This window comes from Nicotiana tomentosiformis, chromosome 8 (assembly GCF_000390325.3).
Source record: "Nicotiana tomentosiformis chromosome 8, ASM39032v3, whole genome shotgun sequence".
In the NCBI taxonomy this organism is placed as follows: Eukaryota; Viridiplantae; Streptophyta; class Magnoliopsida; order Solanales; family Solanaceae; genus Nicotiana; species Nicotiana tomentosiformis.
The window spans coordinates 3,702,062-3,725,327 of NC_090819.1; the positions used below are offsets into that span (position 1 = coordinate 3,702,062).

Genomic DNA, 23,266 nt, shown 5'->3' on the forward strand with positions numbered 1-23,266 from the left:
CCTGTTTTCCATGTTTTCCTCCCGTTTTTCTTATATTATCTCTTTCCTATGCCTAATTGCTATGTGTTTAGACTAGTGTCGTCAAATTGATTGTTCTTATCATGTTTATGGATCTTCTGGTGATAATTGAGTATTTATTTCAAAGTTGAGATTGATATTGTGGAACCAAATATTAAAGTAAGGATTGTACATGTTATTCTATCTCCCTGTTGTTAATTGTTCATTGCATTATGGTAAGGAAGAGTGTTAATGCACGAAGGGTGATGCCGTGCCGTTTCTATTGATTTTATGGTGAGATTGAGAGTAAAAGCATGAAGGGTGATGCAGTGCATTTTTCCTTTATTATATTCGTGTTCCTGTTGATTAATAATATATTGGTTGTTCCAGTTATCATTCTGTTGTAGTTCTTTATCTCGCATTTCCCCCCAGCATGTTTCCCCCTCCCGATATCGCCTGTCTAATTCTTCATTATTGTTATTTGTATATACATTGTTAAACTGCACATGTTGATTTGTAGGTGCCTTACCTTAGCCTCGTCACTATTTCGCCGAGGTTAGGCTTAACACTTACCAGTACATGGGGTCGGTTGTATTGATACTGGACTCTGCACTTTCTGTGCAGATTTTGGTACCGGCTCGGGTTGATCGAGATTTTAGCTGTTGGACCCGCTATCCGGAGACTCAAGGTAGACCTGTCAGCATTCACAAACCTTGAAGTCTCCATCTATCTTTTCTGTTTTACTGTTTCTTTCATTCAAACAATTATATTTTTCTCAGACTATTGCTTGTAGTGAATTCTAGAATGCTCGTGAATTGTGACTCCAGATCTGGGTGGTAGTAATTAAGGCAATTTTTATATTATTTCGCACTTATCATATTTCATCTTAGCTAATTATTTTTATTTACTGAATGGAAATAAGGATTTGGTTTAATGACTCTCTAACGTTGGCTTACCTAGTCTCACATGGTCAAATTGGGCCAATTTTTCGCGCCTAATTAACACTGTGCGGCAGCAACCTGACACTCAAGTTACTCAGCCTTTTCCAACACTTAGCCAATTTTTCAACAAGTTCGGCCTTAAGCAAAATTCGGTAGCAACATAAAGAGAACATAATCAAGTACGGAAAAATCCCAACCTTTGTATTAATATGAAAATATACAAAGGACCCCTCACTTTGCTATGAACACAAGTCGTTCATAGCCCACTTCGACCAGCCAAGATCACAAGTCGATCTTGTCACACTAAGACCTTCCCAAATGCCTAGCCTTAGCCCACTTCTGAAATACTCAGAAACCCTCACGTTTCTTTCTTGTTTCCCACTTTACTATGAACACAATTCGTTTACAGTCCACTTCGTCTAGCAAGGATCACAAGTCGATCTTGCACACTAAGACCTGCCCAATGCCCAGCCTTAGCCCCCGTTTGAAACACTTAGAAACCCTCACGTTTCTCTCTTGTTTCCCACTTGGAAGTCTTACAATAAAACTTCCTTTCGAAGACACTCTTCTTACTTCACTCTCTCTTAATTCCATACAAAATTCCCACCTATTTATAAGTATAGGTGCTGCCACTGGCAGATCTGAAGGGACAACATTACAAAGGGGCAATCCATTCTAGTACTTGTTCCACTTCAAGCACTAAATCAGCACTTTGACCACTTAATGAGGCATTACCCACGAAATGGCCCTCATCAGCATGCATTGTGGAGCACTTGGCCCTGTTTTCTGGAGCACTCAGCACTTTGGTGGAGCACTGGTCCCACCTTCCACTGAAACTTGCCTTGTACACAGCTTTGCTAAATCTGTCCTAACTTGTAGTTGACATCCCCAACTACTTAGGCTATTTTTTCACACGAAATGATATTACATACAAGCATTAAACAGACATAGATACAAGTCATTATAAAAATACAACGGCCCACTACTTTGGCAAGTGCACTGCATGTGCCCCTTATGTTGGTCAGTTATTGCACGCCCAAGGCTGGCATTGCTCCCAGCCTTGGTTGATTTTGACATTGCTCCTCGCCAATGCCTTTGTCCGCAACCTGCTGCCCATGATTTTGCCGCACACGCCCGACACTCTTTGTCGCCCGCACATAGACTTAGCCGCATTTCTGCCTTGTATTTGTCAACACTTGTTTTATCCATGCCATTGCTTGTATTTTGTCTCACATAGCTTTGCCTTAGCTATTGAAACCCTTTGCCATCATTCCGTGCCTCCGCAATTTAGCTTAGCTTGTATTTGGCGCTCCTACAATCCGAACTACCCGTACCTTTGTCTTTAGCGCGCATCCCGTGCCATGCTGCCCAAATTTGTCCGCACTGCCTCATCAAGCCTTTGCCAAACTTGTCTTGCCTGTCCCAAGACTTTGGCCAATACTTGTTCCCCTGACAATGTTTCTCGTCCATTGTCCCGCATGATCGTTTCGCTCCCGCATAGGCCAATGGCAAGGCCATCACGCCTCAATCTTTGCCACAGCCGCGTCATGTCCGATGACAAAGATTTGGGTCCTAACAAGCAAGTAAAATGTTAGGCGCCATCATGGTCTCGACGGTAAAAATTCCGAGTCGTGACAGTGCATCTGCCAGATCCCGATTAAAGATATCGTCTTTGGGCAATTGAGTAAGGACGGGGCCATCAAGTTGCTCGTTTTCACTGCACAGCCAATAAAATACTCTCTCCGTTTCAATTTAGATGAGGTAGTTTGACTCGGCACGAAGTTTAAGAAAAAAAGAAGACTTTTGAAAAAACTTAAGGATTAAAAGTTTTGTGGGGTCATGATATTTTTGTGGTTATAAAAGCTTCTCATTAAGGGTAAAATGGGTAAAATGAAGAGTTTAAAGTTGAATTATTTTCAAATTGAGAAATGTGTCATTTATTTTGGAACATACTAAAAAAGAAAGTACCTCATCTAATTTGAAACGGAGGGAGTAATGAGTTTCTCAAATTCATCCAAACATTACATATAAACTATATCACTTAACTTACAAATCATAATCTGTTGATATCCCATGATGCACATTATCCTATTGCCGATGACTCCCGGATGGACCACCATGATCCAACACACCAAAACTAGGTATATTCCAATTGTTCGTTAGTTCATAACTTGTAAAATTCATATCTGGCCGGTACCCCCTTTGGAATATATGAGTGTTAATATAAATATAATACATAAAAAAAATATCGTAATACAAAGAAAAATTAAAATTTACCACTCGGCTTTATGTCCTCGTTCCTCATTCACCCGTGGAGATAAGTTTAGATCTGGCCAGACTCTTTCAAATGGAACCTGTTCGGATAAAAGTGCTCCAAAAAAATCACCCGATGATTGAGGGTTATCCCTATTTTGCGGAACCTCAATATTACGAACGTCTTCAGCCTTGACGTACATTTTCAATATTTACTACAACATTATGCATATATAGCTACAAAATCTTAGGTATAGATTTAAAAATCGTGGTTAGTACCTAACAATAGCCACAAAAATTCAAATTATATGGCTATTTACAAATTTATAAAATTTCTTAGCCACAAAAATTAAATTGGCAAAGCCAATTCCTCATTTTTGCTATAATTGCTAACAATCATAACAATAATTATCTAAATAGCTACAAATTTATTGCTACAATAAAGTTTCGTTGCTAATCATAATTCTTTGCCACATGATAAAAGTACTGTAGCAATAGTAATCTTTTAGCCATAATAAATTATTTGAAGCAAAAAGTAGTAGCTAAATACGTATTTTTGCTTCAAGTTATCAAAAACTTGTGGCAATAGATAAATGATATAGCCACAGAGTTATTGCTATAATATAATTTCGTAGCTAATATTTAATTTTAACTACTAGTTAAAATATATCGTAGCAATAGTAACCTTTTAGCCATAACAAGTTATCTAAAATAAAATATTATAGCTAAACAAATATTTATTGCTTCAAGTACTAAATTACCGTGGTAACAATTGGTTTAATAGCTACAATTATTTGCATGATAAGATGATATAGCCACGAATGTATTTTTGAGATAAAATTCCTCAGTTAATTATTATTTTTTGCCACAAGTTAAAACTTGCTATAACGATAGTAATCTTTTAGCTACATAAAATTACTTAAAACAAAATCGTGTAGCTAAATGAATATTTTTGCTTCAAATTATCCACACAACAAAAATAATTAGCTTAACAATTACATAGATGGAACATAATATTTAATTATCTATCACTAACATTATTGTTCATGTGGATTTTTATATAATTTTCATATATCTAGATACTTTTAGAATTACTAATTTAATATAGTTAATATCTAAGTTCATTGGAAAACTAGTTATATTATATTTCTTATTAAATAAGTGTATTTTATAATTTCCAATTATAAATAAAAAATAATGAAAGTATATCTAATTAGTGATGAAATAATCAATTATATAGTAGAATTTAAACAACCATAATGTTGTAACACTTACATTCTATAGCAAATTATTTATATTAATCTATACAATAATAGATTATAATGATATGGTCCATTACTATCTCAATAACTAATTAATTATCATAAATTAAATTATATACTAAATCTAAAAATTGAGATTATAATATGATTTGAAAGAGAAGACCTCTCTTATGACTATTATTTTATATTTTATAATACTTACATTATTTTAATACTTTTAATTTTAACTAGTGTATCACAATTAAAAACAAATAAAGTATTACTTGTAAGCTTCAAATATAATTAACAAATAATGGAATTATATCTAATTAATGTGTGAATAACTAATTATATAGTAGAATTTAAACGACTATAAGCTTGTACCACCCTCCTATTTACTCTAGCTATCGTTTTTTCTTTGCATCTTTCTTCTGCATTTCATGGTGTTCCTATTTTTTCTATGATTGTTGTGGTGATACTAATGTTGTCTCCTCTTGTCGTTTTGTCTTTTTGTTTTCTTGAGACGAGGATCTTTCGAAAACAACCTCTCTACTCCTTTGGGGTAGGGGTAAGGTCTGCGTATACACTACCCTCCCCAGACCCCATTAGTAGGATTCTACTGGGTTGTTGTTGTTATTGTTGTATAAGCTTGTACCACTTATATTGTATAGTAAATTATATATATTTAATCTAGACAATAAATTACTTTATAATGATATGGTCTTTTACTATTTTAATAACTTATTGATGATCATAAATCAAATTAGACATCAAATCTAAGAATTGAGAATTTAATTGGAATCGGAAGGGGATCATGTCTCTCTTGTGACTAGTATTTTAAATTTTATTACATAATTTTGATATTATTAATTTTATTTGAAAAAGGTAAAGAATTCAATATCTTTGATATAAGAGTGTAAAACAAAACTAACTAGTATATTATAATTCAATAATTACCTGTGAGTTTCAAATATAATCAAATAAGTATGCAATAATACTTAATTAAATTTTAATATATGAACACATCAGATTTTAAAAGCTATATGCTTGTATTAGTATGTTTCTACGTTGACCACTAATTATATTCAATTTAAATAAGTTTAAAAGTTATTGATTTAATGGTCTAATACAATTTTAATAATTATCATTAATATAATTAAAAAACTAAAAATTAAGAAGCTAATATAATTGAAATATGATGATATAACAAATCTAAAAAAAATCACATAGGACAGAAAATATTGTAAAGAATAATTTTTTATGCAAATAGTTGTTTTTTTCTATCTTGCTTAATGTAAATTCTATATATTTGTTTTGTGTACGTAATTTTCTTACACATATTTGTTGTGTTATTTAATTTATTTGCATTTATAGATTTGCCTACATCACCGAAAAAGTAGTACTTTGTATTTTGATTTGAGTAAGAAGTAAAAAAACAAAAAAAGCAACAATAGTAGTATATGAGAAAACGTAAAGCAATACCAAAGACAAACCAAAACCTAACTTCATATCCTCGCCCTCTCAACCGCCACCCCCTACTCCCGCTTTCCCATTTCTTCTGCCATTTAAATTGATGCCTTCTCTATTCCGAGCGGGGGTGGCAAACGGGCGGGGGCGGAGCGGGGCGGATATTCGCGGGTTGAAAACGGGTAATTCAAAAAGTGGATAAATTATCCGATCCGATCCGTATTTGAGACGGATAAAAAACAGGTTATCCGTGAATATGATCACTTATGAGAGAATTACTAGTCTCCCAAACTTGAGGAACCCCCAATTTGAGGCTTTATAAATGTAAAAGTTAAACACATTAGTTATCCATTGGTTATCCATTTGGTTAACCATTTTCTAAGTGGATAATATGATTCTTATCCATATTCAACCCGTTTTTAAAAAGTTCATTATCCAACCCATTTTTTAATGGATAATATGAGTGGATAACTGTTTTCTTTTACCCATTTTGCCACCTCTAATTCCGAGTTATATTCATATTTCTATATTTTAATGTTTTTGAATCTCATTATATCTATTTGACTTAGATTTTTGGGTTAAGTTTTGCAGGTTATCCCAATAATTTAATAAATATTGTATCTTATTTGTTATAAATATTGCGTGGGAACTTAAAAATAATAAAGTTGTAATGTTGGGATGAAGATTCCTTAAGAAATTCTTTAAAAGGTGTACATGTTCGTTTACTTGTGTTGTTGCTTTGAGTTTTTTCCTTTTGTTATTTGTTAAAAATTCTTGTAAAAGAATATCAAGATATAATTTTCTTCTTGGAATTCTATTAGTAGCATTTTTATAAATTAAAGTTGATCTTTGTATTATAATTTTCCTTGGGTTGGCTCATCATTTTTGTGCTAATTGTTGTTTCTTTTGAATTTACAGGGTGCATTTTAATTCTTGAATGCAAGAAGATCGAGGATCGAGTGGCGACATTTTCAATCACATGATCAATTACTTAGAATTTTTTCTTTGTTGACGTGGAACTCCCTAGAATTCATAGATTAAAGATAAAATATCTAACCCAATGTACATAGTTTGTGTTATTTTAGTTTGATAAAAATTTAAATTTGAGTTCATCTTATTGTCTAGCCTCCCATTAGCTAGTTTTTATTCTACAAATTTTATTGTATCTCTTGTAGAATAGTTGTATATTGAGGATGCATCAACTTTAAATATATAATTGTATATTTTAGAATTAACCTTTTGAATTATTCATGTTACTTTGTATAAAATAAGTGATATCCAGAGCTTATTATGTTTCTAGTTTTAATATAACAAACTATGCATGGATATGGAATATTTAAAAAAATTAAAAATATTTAGTAAGGTAAAAAAAAATAGCAACGCATTTGCGATTGAAACATTTATTTTCACTAACAAATTAATTTTTCATCACTAATTAAAATATAATAGAAAATGTAGTCCGAATAAAATATATATAAAAAATTAATCATGGGTATTGGTGATGATTTATAGCTACAAAATTTTGAATTCGTAGCTAAACATAAATACTACACTCTGTGACTAATACGCACATCTACATATTAATGTTTTTGTGGCAAAACACGTTACATCTTTTGCCACAATATATCCCTTTGTGGCTAGTATAAAAGATAGCTACAAAGTTATTTTTTTGTAGCAAAAGAATAAACTCATTAGCTACAAACATAAATTTTTCGTGGCAATAGTTTTATCAATATAGCCACATCACAATTTTTTCTTGCAGCAATATGCATTAATCCTTAGTCATGAAACGTTAAAGTTTGTAGCTAATTTTTTTATCACGATCCAAAATCCCATCACAGGCATCGTGATGGCACTTAGTCTCTAAGACTAGGTAAGCCGATTATAATAACAATTCAAACCTTTTTTTTATAGACAAATATCAAAACTAACAGCGAAAATATTCGAACAACCTCCCAAGATTAGTAATACTCAGTCACAAACTCTAACTGAATACATGGAATTATCTCGAAGGTCGAATATACAATACTGTTCGAATAAGAAATTAACAGTATAATAAAATGGAAAGACTCCAAGGGACTGCGACGACCAAGCAGTCCTTCCTTGAATCCTTGCGATCATACTCTAATCTCTGTCCGAATCCGATATCTCCAATATCTGGCTCTGCACAAAAATATACAGAAGTGTAGTATGAGTACACCATGGTCGGTACTTAGTAAGTATCAAGACTAACCTCGGTGGAGTAGTGACGAGGTACAGTCAAGACACTCACTAGTCAAATAACCTGTACAATATAGCAGTATACAATAGTACTGGAAAATAACTAGCAATGATAACAATAAAATTAACCAGTGATATAAAAAGTAAGGCAACAAGAACATCATAATTATTTCTCAAACTAATAAGGAATACAAGCACAACCAATTAATCAAGTCCTTAAAATATAAATCTTTCACATATAATTCTTTAAGATAAATATCTTTCGAATATACTTCTTTTGAATAAATATCTTTCGAATATACTTCTTTCAAGTAAAAGTCACCATGTGACACGTCATTTCACAATCATAAAAATTACGAGTCTCAGCCCACTTTCTTACTTTCACGGCACCTCGTGCCCATATTTCTACCATAACCGCACGAACAACTCAATAATAAAATCATCATATTTTTCCGGCACCTCATGCCCATATTTCTTTCATAACCGCACGGACAACTCACGTACCAAAATATCAATGTATATAAGATCCGCAGGATCAATTTATTTTCAATAAAGTAAGTTTACAGTTTTTAAAACCAAGTAAGAAATCATCAAAGAAATGAGTTTATTTTTGAACTCGTTTGGGTGAAGAAAATAACATTTCAATTAAAATGAAGCATTCAATGACTACTAATTTGGATGTAAAATTTATTAAATTAAAACATAATAACAATTTCTTTTATTTGAAACAACTCAAATCTCGAAAACTAGTAAAAACCGTAAACACAAATCCTCAGAGTCTTTTACAAAGAGCCAAAGCCAACACAATACAACAAGGAATACAAAACGCATAATAAATTCAAATAATACATCCCGGAAGAACACAAGAATTTACATATCACGTAAAAACAAAATAACCAAAGGCAAGTGCAACCATAGAAAAATATCAACAAAGGGCACTCCCAAGGTACCGCCTCGTAGTCCCAAATCATAAATAAATTTCAACAAAGAGCACTCCTGAAGTACCGCCTCGTAGTCCCAACACAAATATCAACAATAACAATGCCCCCAGGCCATCACAAGTCATCACAAATCAATCCCCGACATAGCCCACATTGTCTTGCCACGTGCGCAATAATAAAGTAAATGCCTGCCTTGTCTCGCCGCACGCGCATAATAATATTCCCACCTTGTCTTTCCACATACGCAAACTCACATATATCCCGCCTTGTCACGCCGCATGTGCATATATCAATAGTAACAATAGCACGGCAGAAACCTCGTGCAAATACCCGAATAAACCTCTCAACAATATCACGCGCCAATATCACAACATCTCATAAATTGTACCTCAAGCGTTCAATTATCACAACATATCACAAATTGCACATCAAGTGCTCAAATATTACAACTTGACACAGAAATCAACAATACATTATTTTCCACAATAAGGAGCCCATGGCTCGACCAAAATATGCACAAAATCTTAACAAAATATTCGGGAGTGAACAACTCAACAAAATAATATTTCACAATTTAACACTTTGCCTCAGTATGATTTACGGCCTTTATAACTCAATACCAATTTCAACAACATGAGCTGGAAAGTAATTCATCAAGGAACAACGCCTTCTTTAATCCAAATTTTTGGCAAATAGATTAATGCGTCATTTTAATTTATTTTTCAAATAAATTATTTGCAAATGAATAATGCATAATGAAATTATCTCCAGGAAATATCAACTCAACAAAAAATACGGGATTCACATAAATATCAAAGTGGCAATCACACCAAACTATCATATAAAAATAAATTCAACAAACAAGGATTTAGGCAGTACAAATAAAGGATTTACTATGTTCCAATAATTTTTTAATTTAATACATAAGGGCGTCTACGAATTTCAACCAATGTAATTTGCACATATAAATCAAGTACGTACTCGTCACCTCGCGTACATGATTTTCAATTACATAATTTCCACATAAGACTCAATGCCTAAGGGGTAATTCCCCCACTCAAGGTTAGGCAAGATACTTACCTCGACAAAGCTAAGTCAATGCTTTAAATGATATTCGCGAGTCAAGCCACCTCCGGACGGCTCAAATCTGAAATTCGCCCCTTAATAATACTATGATGGTCCTCCACACTAAACAAATTTTAATCTACAACAATACAACACAATTGCATCAATATTAGTAATAAATTTCCAGATTTTTGGCCATTTAGGCATTTCATCTAACACCTAGAGTACATAGCATTTTACTACCTCTAGTAATTGTGTTTCTTCATCCAACAATCCCTCCTTACCACCAACAAGAGATACTAAACTATCATTTGTCTACAAACAACCTTCTTTAGTACCATTAAAAATCATCAATGAACTCACATCCACCCAATTGTTGCTAATTAATTTATTACAAAAATCTCTACAATACCCAATAATCTAGTTTAAGTATTTATAACTTCCAAGCACCATCCAATAAGTGTTAATACTTATTTCTTGCTCACATACTCATAATAAATCCATACATGTAAGTCTAAGGGTGAAGGATTACCTTTTTTTAAAAAATCTTGCAAAACCCTCATTTGAGTTCTTGAAAAAATTTCTTGAAGATCTAAGTATTTATGTGTTGATTTCATCAATACTAGTACATAAATGATGTTCATACCAAGATAATGGGGATTGCTTACCTTGAAGAAGAGAGGAGTTGGTGGTCTTGAGTGAGTGCAGAAGAGCTCCAAAATTCATCCAAATGAAGTGGGAAAAATGAACCCTTAAATTGTATCTATAGGCCCAGATTTCTGGGTTTCGGATGCTGCCCCCGATGCTATGGCAGCACTTCACTGCCAGCCCTTCTTTCGGATGCGGCCTCGGATGCTTCGCATCTGCAGTCTCCTTTGCCAGCCTTTGGTAATATGGTCATAACCTCTTGTAGAAATGTCCAAATTACAAACGGTTTGAAGCGTTAGAAACTAGACTCGAAGATCTTTCATCTGATAGGTTGTCCATCACATAACTCCTTATATATATGTAGATACTCTCGTCCTAAGTTAGGCCTTGTGCCAAAACATACCAAATCGATCAGAATGACCTCAAATATTTTGCACACAAGTCGTAAATAACATAACAAAGCTACTCAAATTTCCGGAATTGAAGTCCAACCCCGATACATCAAGGTCAACTCCCGGTTAACAATTATTTTTCTTAAAATCTTCCATTTTCCAACTTTTGCCAAAATGCGTCGAATTGTCCTACGGACTTTCAAATCCAAATCCGGACATACGCCTAAGTCCAAAATCACCATGCAAAGCTATTGAGACCATAAAAATCTCATTCCGGAGTCGTTTGCTCAAAAGTCAAATTCCGGCCAACTCTTTTCATTTAAACTTCAAAAATAAGAATTGTTCTTTCAATTAAATTCTGAATCTTCCGGAACCAAACTCGACCGCACGTGCAAGTCATAATACATATTACGAAGTTGCTCGGGACCTTAAGTCACTGAATGGAACGTTAATTCTCAAAATAACAAGTTGGGTCATTACACTTTTAGTTACGCTACATTTTGCTACGCAGGCTACGAGAAAAAATATTGTAGCTAAAGTGTTTAGCTACAGAAGTTTTTGTATTTAGCTACGATATACTTCATAGCTATATATGAATAATGTTGTAGTGATTTTTATCACAAGATGTTCCCGGTGTTCATCCGGAGTCCTCAAAATATATGTCAGAGTTTCATCGTCTTCAATGTTAAACTCAGCATAACAAGCAACCCCTTGCGGAGTAACAGAATACGCATATCTTCCGATTACTTTAATATTAACCGAACGTTTCCTCACACTTAATTTTTTACATAACAACGAAACCAAGTATCATACTCCATTGTAAGTGGCAACTTAACAATACACTATGGAGAACAACTATAGCATACTGAGTTATTCTCCACCACAACCTCCCTCCCCTAATATAATGCAACCCTAATTTTTCGCTCTTCGAACATTATGACAAAATGCAAAATAAGTTAAGCTAACAAATATTTCGGAAGACCTGAAGGATCCTGAATGGATTTTTACCGAAATTTTAAAATTCCTTAAATAAGCAAAAAATCAGTCCGGAGTTACAATAATTGAGGGTATACTGCATGCATAATACGCGCTATATGTGTATCACGTATTATGCATCCGCTATACCCTCAATTATTTGTGGGTCAGTAACGTTCAAATAAATTATTGGTGGGCCAGTAAAATTTACATATAGCGCATGCAACCCATGTGTTATACCTTAACGGACAAACGTGTCGTTAAGGTATAACGTATTGAACACATACGTTATATATAAATTTGTCGTCGGTTATTTTTCAAACTATTTTTGTACTTTTGAATCCAAAAAAGCAACATTTTGATTCGAGACTCCCCTAGTCATATCTATCATAATTAATAGGGCACACGTCTTTCATTTTTTACTATTTGGCATTAAAATAACAAATGGAGTGGAGTGCAAGTCCTGCAACTGTCAATATTCAAGGACTTTTATCTACGACCATACTATAGTCATGGGCTGTCCAGTTTTTCAGCTTAAAGATCTGTGCAAGCTCGAACTTCTATTTCCACTTGCTCATATATACATGTATAAAATATATTGGGAAGATCTTCGCTTCATACATTTATAAGAAATATTGGAAATAAATCATTTATTAAGAAATTCAAAAAGCTAACAACATACTTGTTAGGATATATAAGTGAACTTATTTAGACTTACTAAAAGATTGCATTATCTCAAAGAGTTTATATTTTATGTATTGATTGCTTATTTAGTACACTTAAAACGCAGTTGTAGTAAACTTTATGAAAAAAATCATATTGTGTTTTTAGTTCACTTAAAATGTAATTGCAGGTAAACTCTATGTAATAACATTCATCATCAACTAGAAAATGTCGTAAATAACCTGTTACAATATGTTAAATCATACTAGTAATAATCTAAATGTAAACGCTTCTTATAAGTGATCTTATTATATAAAATATTTTTTTCATAATGTAAACGTATAAAATTTAAATCTTTTTTTCCTCTTTTGTTTGTATGTGTGTGTTTGGGCAAAGTATGGTGGCAAATTACAAAAGTATAATAACAGAATATCACTAACATATAAATAAGAGCAATCCTTAATTCCTACATGATATATCTCGTGAAGGGCTTTTATTCCCTCCGAAACGGTGAGTAAATGCTAGCGGCAAATGGCTAAAACAATAAGGAGAAGAGAACCACGAAATAGAAATCAAAATTAAAGCATCTGGTGTCGGTGAATCTCACAAGAGGACTTATACCAATTATAGAAAGCAACCTCTCTTTTTTTTCCAAATACATTATCCACCAACTCAATTCTCTTTTCTTTTCATTTACTCGTTATATATAGCAAATTCTTGAATATTTGTGGACATTTCTTGAAAAGTAACAATGGATGCTTTATGGAATTTGGAAGACAAATGGAAACTGTCAACTCAAGAATCTGTTGCATTTTTAGTTTGCACTTGTTCTTTAGTCATTGGAGTTTGCATAGTTACTGCTTTTATCAAAAGAAGGGCAGCAAATAGGAGAAAAGGGTTAGTAAGTCAAGAACCATGCATGGATATAGAATGGTCCGAGCCAAAGTTACTGAGTTTGAGTAGTACTACTGTGAAAAAGGTGTTGAAGAGCTCGGTACGGTGGAGCAGCGCGAGCAAGTGGGAGGAGAAAAGAAGCAGGAGTCATACGGAGAGAATTTCTCCGTTGCTTGTTGCTGAAGATCAACTTGAAGGCGATTCTTACAGATGGCAAAGCCATAATTCGGATTCGCCTGTGTGGCAAAGGCCTGTACTTATGGGTGAAAAGTGTCAGACGAAGAGTGTTACTCCGTTATCTGTTGTTGGAGGTCAACTTGAAGGTGATTCTTGCCGGTGGCATAGCGACAGTTCGAATTCGTCTGTGTGGCAAAGGTCTGTACTTATGGGCGAAAAGTTGGAGAGAGTTTCCCCGTTGCACGTTGTTGTAGGTCAACTTGAAGGCGATTCTGACCGATATCAGAGCCACAATTCCATTTCACATGTGTGGCAAGGGCCTATACTTATGGGTGACAAGTGTCAGACGGAGAAAGTTTCTTCATTACCTGTTGCTGGAGGTCAACTTGAAGGCGATTCTTTTCGTTGGCAGAGCCACAATTCGAACTCGCATGTGTGGCAAAGGCCTATACTAATGGGAGAAAAGTGTGAGCTTCCAAGATTCAGTGGGCTCATCCTCTATGATGAAAGAGGAAGGCCAGTGCATCATGTTGACAATGATCAATTCAGCGGTTATCAGGTAAAACATAGAAATGGCTAAAACACAAATATATCAAAGATAGAAAACTTATTTCTTGATGCAAAGGTGGATGTAGTATTTGAATAATGTTTGCAGGGGCACCCTGTGTGTTCGAGTTCAACCAAATTTACTGTTAAATATTTTTTAAAAACAAGAGTAAATTATATGCCTACATAAAAAATCGATCGCTTATTAGGTAATTATAAGTAAATCTTTATGTTAAATAGTTAATTGATAACCCGGTGAAGATGATAAGTAACTTCCTATCGCAAGTTAAACACTGACAGTATAAAAGTCTTTGCATTATCCTTGTATATAATGTATATCGAAATTAGTTTGTGATTGCGATATAGTTGATTTATTATTCGATATATTGTAATTGTACTTGTATCATGTCTTAAAATTCTGATCCATTGTTCTGATGCAATGTTTTTTAACGCTCTTTTGCATTATTGTTTCAGGAAAAAGCAGACGCTGTTGGGAGAACTACCCTTAGGGACTTGTTTTGACGTTTCTTAGATATGTTACCAATTTTTGTATATGAAATAGATTTCAGTTACCTAATAAGCAAATCTGGATTATCCGAAATTGATCAAATTTGCCCTCCGTTAACTTTTGGTCTAATATTATTGTATGGGTCAAAATCGGCTTTCATTAAGATTTGACACGAAACGGTATCGTAGAAAGCGACATGGTCGAGGTCGATTAGTAGATAACGGGGCTCGTAGCCGAGTAGTCAATAAAGGTCGAGGTCGAGAGCTAATGACGTGTCTGTACTTTTAGGGTTGATTGGGGAATGTCCCATATAAGATAGAAAAAGAGATAGGGGAGAGGGATGTGTAATATTCTCTGATAAGAATATTCTTGAAAAAACAGACTTTCTTTCGAGATAAAAGACAATTAATACCTTTCTAAAGAGATTCGATTGCCTACGATTCTACATTTTTTTTATTAGATCTGAGAAGGGTCCCAATATTCTAGTATTTGTCTATCATTCACCATTGTCAGAAAGAAGAATCATCTACCTCATTCAATATTGGGTGAATCATTCTCCTTATTTACTTTAATGCAATTTATCGTTATTTAATGCTTGATATTCCCCCGTCATTAATGATCTTGAAACATTGAATATATATATATCACATTTAATCTTCTCTCAACACTGCTCTTGCGTGATTGGTGTTAATCGATTATAGATCTGAAGTTATTATCATTAACTAGGTTTAGCCCTTCATCATACAATATTAATTAGTTTAATCAAAAGTTTATATTTTTTGGTCAAACAATTTGGCGCCGTCTGTGGGGATGCCTAGTTAAATCTTTAGTTTCTTCTAGATCTATAACCGGCACAGTTCACAAAAAAGAAGAGAAGCTCCTACTTCCTTGTACACCCAGATTTGGCATGGCAGGTAAGGGAGAAGAAAGGATGAAGGCAGTGGCCGATCTCACTACCAACCTCTTAAACACCATCAATGAGGTCTCCGAAACAGAAGGCGAAGGCATAATGCCTAACACCTCTCCCCGACAAAGTGAATCACCCCTCCCTCACGGCAGTATCACAACATCCCGCGGTAAAGGAGCTTCCACGTCCACAATGGAAGAAGCGCCACCAGCAGTGAAGAAGCTACTCGAAGCTTGGCTGGCAAATACGTTGACCGGCATCCTCAACAAGCCCACTCAAGAGGCAGTTAGAGAAAATGCAAGGACTTGCATTGCACCAGCAACGACCAAGCAGTACGGTCTTCCCCCTTCAGTAACAGGTATCACTCACAATATTAATAATGCAGGTAATGACACCTTCACGACCATTCTGACAAAAATGGAAGAAATGGAAAATGAAAACAAAATGCTTCGGGATCAAATGAGAGAACACCAAGAAAGAGTCGACAAAATACCGGGTGCCCCAAAACTCTTGCCAAAAAGAGACGCTAGTCGGTTCGTCGAGCAACCCTACAGTGATGAAGTCGCCCCACATGCCATACCCAAGTCGTTCAAGATGCCACCTTATCTGAAAATTTATGACGGTACGACTGACCCCGAAGATCATGTAACTCACTATGTCACTGCGTTAAAGGGCAATGATCTCGCCAAAGAACAAGTCTCCTCCATCTTGTTGAAAAAGTTCGGCGAGACCCTTACCAGAGGAGCAGTGACTTGGTATTCACAGCTGCCCGCGCGCTCCATTGAAACATTCGAAGAGATGGCCGACAAGTTCGTGATAGCCTATGCTGGGGCTAAAAAGGCGGAGGCAAGAGTAAACGATATATTTGCCATCAAACAATCACCCGGAGAGGGATTGAGGGACTTCCTCGCTCGTTTCAATAGAGTAAGGATGACCTTACCGAATGTATCGGAAGGAATAGCTGTAGCAGCTTTCCAGAACGGGCTGAACAGGAATGGCTCGAGGGCGACCAGAAAAGATCTTGCAGCTCCACGATCCAACCGAGAAAGGCATCAGCTATATGTCAGAAGCTCCATCAAGCTCCTCGCCCTCCACGAAGAGGGGCCATCTAGACCAAGGATAGGGACTCACCAGAACGAGAGAGGTATGCCCCCTTTACTATCCGCTCACAATTTTTGTGTGTCACCCTCAGAAATAGTCTATTCATTGGAGAAGCTCGGACCAAAAGTAAAGTGGCCACAAAAGATGAGGTCAGATTCAAGCACTAGAAAATCAGACGCCCTCTACGAGTTTCACCAAGAGCGAGGTCACAAAACTGAGGACTGCATCGCCCTAAGACAGGAGGTCTTGAACATGCTTCATCAAGGACACCTCAAAGAATTATTGAGCGACCGAGGAAGGACCCACTTTTCCCGAGGACGTGAACAACATCAAGGAGCACTGAAATTGCCCTCACCGACTCGCACCATTCAAATGATCATCGGGGGCGGCGATGACATTTCGATCAACAGCATAAATTTCGCCACAACCCACAAGCTCAAACATTCAATCTCTCATGAACGGTATGATGAACTCGAAGAAAGTATCATCTTTGATAAGTCAGATACCCACGATTTGGTTTTCCCTCACTATGATGCCCTTGTTATCACTTTACGAATATTAGATACAGATGTAAGACGCAATATGGTGGACGATGGGAGCGGCGCGTACATTATCCATCCTCGAGTACTTGCACAAATAAAACTCGAGGATAAGATAGTACTGCGCTGCATCACGCTAATAGGTTTTAACAATGCAGTTGAACGAACATCCGGGGAAATCACACTCCCCATCCTAGCCGGCGGCATCATTCTGAAAATCACATTCCACATCATGGACCGGGATACGGCGTACAACGCCATAATAGGTCGACCTTGGATACACGCCATGAGGGCTATCCCTTCAAACTTGTACTAAGTTATCAAATTTGCAACCCCATAGGGAGTATTCAGCATACGAGGAGAACAACGCACATCTCGAGAAAGCTATCGCATCGCCCAGGATTGTACATATACCCAACAAATGAAGGGCAAAGGAGAAAATGCATAGCAATTAACTATGTCGAGGTCGAGCTGTGATGAAAAGGCGGACATCATCAGAGATCCTGAAATAATGGATGATGTGGGATCAACCGTAGAAGACCTCGACCACGTCCAACTTGATGAAAACGACCACAGCAAGAAAGCCTACGTCGGCCGCAAGCTTCAAGAACCAGGTAAATTCCGTCAATTCTTAACTGCTAATGCGAACTTATTTAATTTTTCCCATGCAGATATGCCAGGTATCCCGAAGGATGTCGCCACACACAAGTTGAACGTCAACCTATTCTACCCCCCGGTAAGGCAGGTTAGGCGAAAGTTCAATTCCGCAATAAACGATGCAGTCCACGAGGAGGTCAAAAATTATTAGAAAATGAGTCCATCAGGGAATCAAAATATCCCCAATGGGTTGCCAATGTGGTCATGGTAAAAACGAAGAACGAAAAGTGGCGGATGTGCGTAGACTTCACGGATTTGAACAAAGCATGTCCCAAAGATTCATTCTCGCTACCTCACATTGACCAGCTCATTGACGCAAAGACGGACATGAACTGCTGAGCTTCTTAAACGCCTACTCAGGCTACAATCAGATCCTTATGGAAGAGGGGGACTAGAAGAAGACCACCTTCATCACCCACTAAGGAACGTACTGCTACAGGGTGATGCCCTTTGGACTGAAAAATGCGGGGGCGACATACCAAAGGTTGGTGACCAAAATGTTCAAAGACCAACTTGGCAAGACCATGGAAGTCTACATAGATGACATGCTGGTCAAGTCCAAAAAGAAAGAAGATCACATCGACCACCTGAAAGAGGCCTTCGACATACTTAGGCGATATGGGATGAAACTAAACCCTGAGAAATGTGCGTTCGGCGTAACTTCAGGAAAATTCCTGGGCTTCCTAGTATCACAAAGAGGCATCGAGGTCAATCCCGACCAATTCAAAGCCATTGAGGGAATACCAAAACACTTAACCAGCAAGAAACAAGTTTAGAAGCTGACTGGCCACATCGCCGCCTTGTCGAGATTCATATCATGATCATCTGATCGATGTCACAAGTTTTTCGGCGTGCTCAAGAAGGACAATGGCCTCCTATGGAAATCTGAGTGCGTTCAAGCCCTAAAAGAGTTAAAAGCCTACCTATCATCGCCACTGTTGCTTGCCAAATCAGAACAAGGGGAACGTCTGCTCGTCTGCCTCGCCATATCCGAAGTAGCGGTGAGTGCAGTCCTAGTCCGAGAAAACAAAGGTACGCAATCTCCTATCTATTACATTAGCAAAACCCTAGTCGACGCTGAGACGAGGTATCCCTACCTCAAAAAACTGGCCTTAGCATTGGTCATAGCTTCACGAAAGCTTAGATCCTACTTCCAATGCCATCCGATCTCAGTAATCACAACTTTCCCCTTGAGAAGCATCTTGAATAAGCCCGAGCTATCGGGAAGATTAACTAAGTGGGCCATAGAACTGAGCGAGCATGATATCACATATCAACCGCGGACGGTGATAAAATCACAAGTCCTCGTCGACTTCGTCGCAAAAATAATGCCTGAAGTCGAAAAAGAAGCCGCCCACGCTTCTCCGTGAACATAAGATCTATGGATTTTGTACACCGACGGCGCCTCCAATGCATCAGGGGTTGGACTGGGACTTATACTCGAAGTCCCGACAGACGAAGTGGTTCGCCAGTCCATAAGATGCCCATACATGACTAACAATGAGGCCAAGTATGAGGCCGTGATTGCAGATTTAAGGCTAGCACTCAAGTACGGGGCGAGGTGGGTCATCCTACGTTGCGACTCTCAACTCATCGTCAACCAAGTCACATGAACTTTCCAGATCAAAGAGCAAAGGTTACAAAAATACCAGGCCGAGATTTGCAGACTATTGCATAGTTTGATGAGTACCAATTCGACCAAATCCCTTAAGCACAAAACATGGAAGTAGACGGCCTCGCCAAATTAGCGGCAACAACTAAAAGCATAACCGGAGAAGAAAACGTGGTCACCCTCCTCCACTCATCGATAGATCAAATCGAGGTAAGGACCATAAATCTAACCTAGGACTGGCGCAACTGTATTGTTATATACTTGCAGGATGGAGAACTCCAGATGATAAAAAGGAAGCCAATAAGCTCCGGATGCAAGCGGCTAGCCCCTAGCGAAATGCTTAGGCCCGAATCAGATGCGGCGCATACTAGAAGAAGTCCATGAAGGCCACTGCGGAGATCACTCAGGCATTCGAGCTTTGGTCAGATGTCTCATACGGGCAGGTTACTACTGGCCTACCATGAAAAAAGAAACCGCAGACTTCGTAAAAAAATGCAAACAATGCCAAAAATACGCCCCAATGATCCATTAAGCGGGCGAGCATCTCCACTCGGTCACCTCCCCTTGGCTTTTCATCAAATTGGGAATGGACATCGTCGGCCCCCTCCCTGCGGGGAGAGGTAACGTACGATTTCTTTTGGTTTTAACTGACAATTTTTCAAAGTGGGTAGAAGCAGGAGCTTTCGCCCAAATACGAGAACGGGAAGTGATCACCTTCATATGGAAAAACATTGTGTGCCTCTTCGGCCTCCCCAAAGAGATCCGTTGAGATAACTGGCCCCAATTTACTGGAAAAAAGGTCGCCGAATTTTTCGAGAAGTGGCATATCAAAATAATACTCTCCACACCATACCACCCCGCGGGTAACGGGCAAGCAAAATCCTCCAATAAATCAATACTAAATATCATGAAGAAAAAGCTTGAGGACACAAAGGGATTATGGCCGGAGCTGTTACCAAAAGTACATTGGGCCTATCGCACAATGCCAAAGATGAGTACATGAGAGACACCATACTCTTTAGTCTCTGGGACTAATGCGGTAATACCGGTCGAATTTGGAGAGCCCAGTTTGCGATACTCCCATGAGAGCGGGCCGATAAATGATGAAAGCAGAAGGCTAGAGCTCGACGAAGTCGAAAAACGAAGAGATATGGCCTACATAAGGATGGTCGCCCAAAAATAGCAGGCAAAACACTATTATAACAAAAAAGCCAAGATCAGACTACTCAGAGTCGGGGACTACGTGCTCAAGGCCAAAACACAAGCAAGTAAAGACCCGCGGGAAGGCAAACTAGGGACGAATTGGGATGGCCCATACAAAATCATGGCAGCAGCAAATAAAGGGTCATTTCAACTAGAAACAATGGAAGGAAAACAACTGCCAAACAACTGGAACGTCACCCACCTCAAGTATTTCAACTTTTAAGAAAAAGTGTCCTCCAAGTTGCACTCTTTTTCCCTCACTTGAGTTTTGTCCTAATCGGGTTTTCTCGAGGAGGTTTTTCACGAGGCAACAAGGGGGATACTTCCGAGTCGAAATGCGAACGGAAAGAGACACCAGACGGTTAGTTCATTGTCCAACCTCTCAACACGTCTCCAGGTCACCCAATGAAGGGACTAGATAGACTGGGACTAGAATGCCAGGCCGAAAACATGTAAATTTCTCCAAGTATGAGAAAAACACAAATGTATGAAGTCTACCCATGTTCTCGCCAGAACAAAATCGCCTCAATATCAACCCGGCCCCCGGCCACAATTAAATAAACTACATTCGACCTCGTTTGAATTAACTCACATTCGACCTCGTTCGAATTAAACTACATTCGACCTCGTTCAAATTAACTCACATTCGACCTCGTTCGAATTAAACTACATTCGACCTCATTCGAATTAACTCACATTTGACCTCGTTCGAATTAAATCACATTCGACCTCGTTTGAATTAACTCACATTCGACCTCGTTTAATTAAACTACATTCTACGTCGTTCAAATTAACTCACATTCGACCTCGTTCAAATTAAACTACATTCGACCCCGTTCGAATTAACTCACATTCGACCTCGTTCGAATTAACTCGCATTCGAGCTTCATATTTGACCTCACTCGAACCAACTCAGTACAGGTTACGTTCGACCTCGTTCGAATTAACACCTGCTAATCCACGACCATGGCCAAAACCAAATTTTTATAGTTAAAACGAACTTCTTACTTCAAATATATTCCTTACATAAGCTAAAACAGATGCCAGCAAAAGTATGTACAAGAATTACAAGCAAAAGAAAGAAAAACAACTATGTACTACTTAACTCAGCAGCACCATCTCCACTCATTTCTCCACCTTCACCGCCAGGAAACTCATCGTCGTACCAGGAATCATGCTCAATCCCTTCCACGTCTTCCTCAGCATCACCAGTTTGTGGTGTGGCGGGGCCACAAGCAAACTGAGCTTCACGTGCCTTAGCGCATGCATTCGCTAAGTCGTCTTCCGAAATAGCCCCCGTCCTCATCAGATCCCTGAATATGTCCAATTGGGCCTTGGCGTGAATCCATTCCTCATACAGATCCCGAGGAATATCAGGAAAAGCAGTACGGGAGGAGGACGGTTGCGCCAATAACTGTGCCTCCTCGGCCTCAAGGGCAACAACTCGATCACTAAGGTCTGCAGTCTCTTTTTCTAACTCCCCAATATGCTCATCTAGCCGCTCTTCTCTGAGCCTAGTCGTCTCCATGGCGCAATCCCTTTCGGAACGAATAACATGGATCGCGTGCTCCAAATCTACAGCTCTACGCACAACTGATAACTGGGCCGACTCCGCCCTCTATAAATCCGCTACCTTCTCGGCGACCTTGCCACTCAAAACGGTCGCTCGAAGTTGACACTCGTCCAGCTCGGCACGCAGCGAAACCACTTGGGACTGAATGTCGGCATACTGGGCCTCAACCACCTTACATACTTCGAGCTCCTCCTTTTTGTCCTTAAACGCCCCCTCGAGCTCACTACATTTTCCGATGACCTTCACCAATTCGGCATCCTTCTCCTTTAGCTCGTTTCGGAGGGCCTGAAAGTTGCTACTACTACCAACTCGCCGACAAAGATCACGGTGCTTATCACGATATTCGCGATATTTCCACTCCATCTTTTGGAAAATAACCTTATGCCTCTCCTCTCGGCGGGAACTTTCAATCTCTAAGATCACGGTCTAAAAAGAAAGCTAGAGCGGGTAAGAACAAAGTCAAAATCAACATAAAAACGAATAAGGAAACAGAATACCAAACATACCCTAAGAGCAAGGCCAGCTATGCTCTTCGATAAAGTGGAATCCTTTAGCTTTTCGAGGGTCTTACCCTGCACATCGGAACAGAGTGGACCAAGAGAAAGGACCACGTCCTCTGTATCAACTAATAGGTCCCGGTCCAAAGGGATCGCAATGGTCCGCGTGCTCCCTTCCAACCTCACCTCAAGCCGGATAAGTCCTTCCCCCATCATCCTAACTTCCTCAGTGTCCATATCAAAGCCCGT

The 23,266-nt window shown here is 37.9% G+C and overlaps 2 protein-coding genes across 2 annotated transcripts; both read left to right on the forward strand.

Moving 5' to 3' along the window:
* The first annotated feature begins 13,275 nt into the window (after window positions 1-13,275).
* On the forward strand, window positions 13,276-15,338 carry LOC104091564 (uncharacterized). Its single transcript, XM_009596932.4, has 2 exons — window positions 13,276-14,433; window positions 14,895-15,338. Exons 1-2 carry the CDS (start codon window positions 13,555-13,557, stop codon window positions 14,940-14,942), a joined length of 927 nt encoding a protein of 308 aa, XP_009595227.1. The 5' UTR covers window positions 13,276-13,554; the 3' UTR covers window positions 14,943-15,338.
* Window positions 15,339-16,027: 689 nt separating this feature from the next.
* Window positions 16,028-17,791, forward strand: LOC138896833 (uncharacterized). The gene has a single exon (XM_070182182.1). The coding sequence runs from the start codon at window positions 16,028-16,030 to the stop codon at window positions 17,789-17,791; it is 1,764 nt and encodes a 587-aa protein (XP_070038283.1).
* The last annotated feature ends 5,475 nt before the right edge of the window (window positions 17,792-23,266 follow it).

What these genes read in the sequence shown, in the direction of transcription:
- LOC138896833 (XM_070182182.1), top strand. Translation starts at nt 16,028, where the DNA reads ATGGAAGAAGCGCCACCAGCAGTGAAGAAGCTACTCGAAGCTTGGCTG.
- LOC104091564 (XM_009596932.4), top strand. Translation starts at nt 13,555, where the DNA reads ATGGATGCTTTATGGAATTTGGAAGACAAATGGAAACTGTCAACTCAA. An exon ending in ATCAATTCAGCGGTTATCAG is followed by an intron (nt 14,434 to 14,894) that starts GTAAAACATAGA and finishes TTATTGTTTCAG; the next exon opens with GAAAAAGCAGACGCTGTTGG.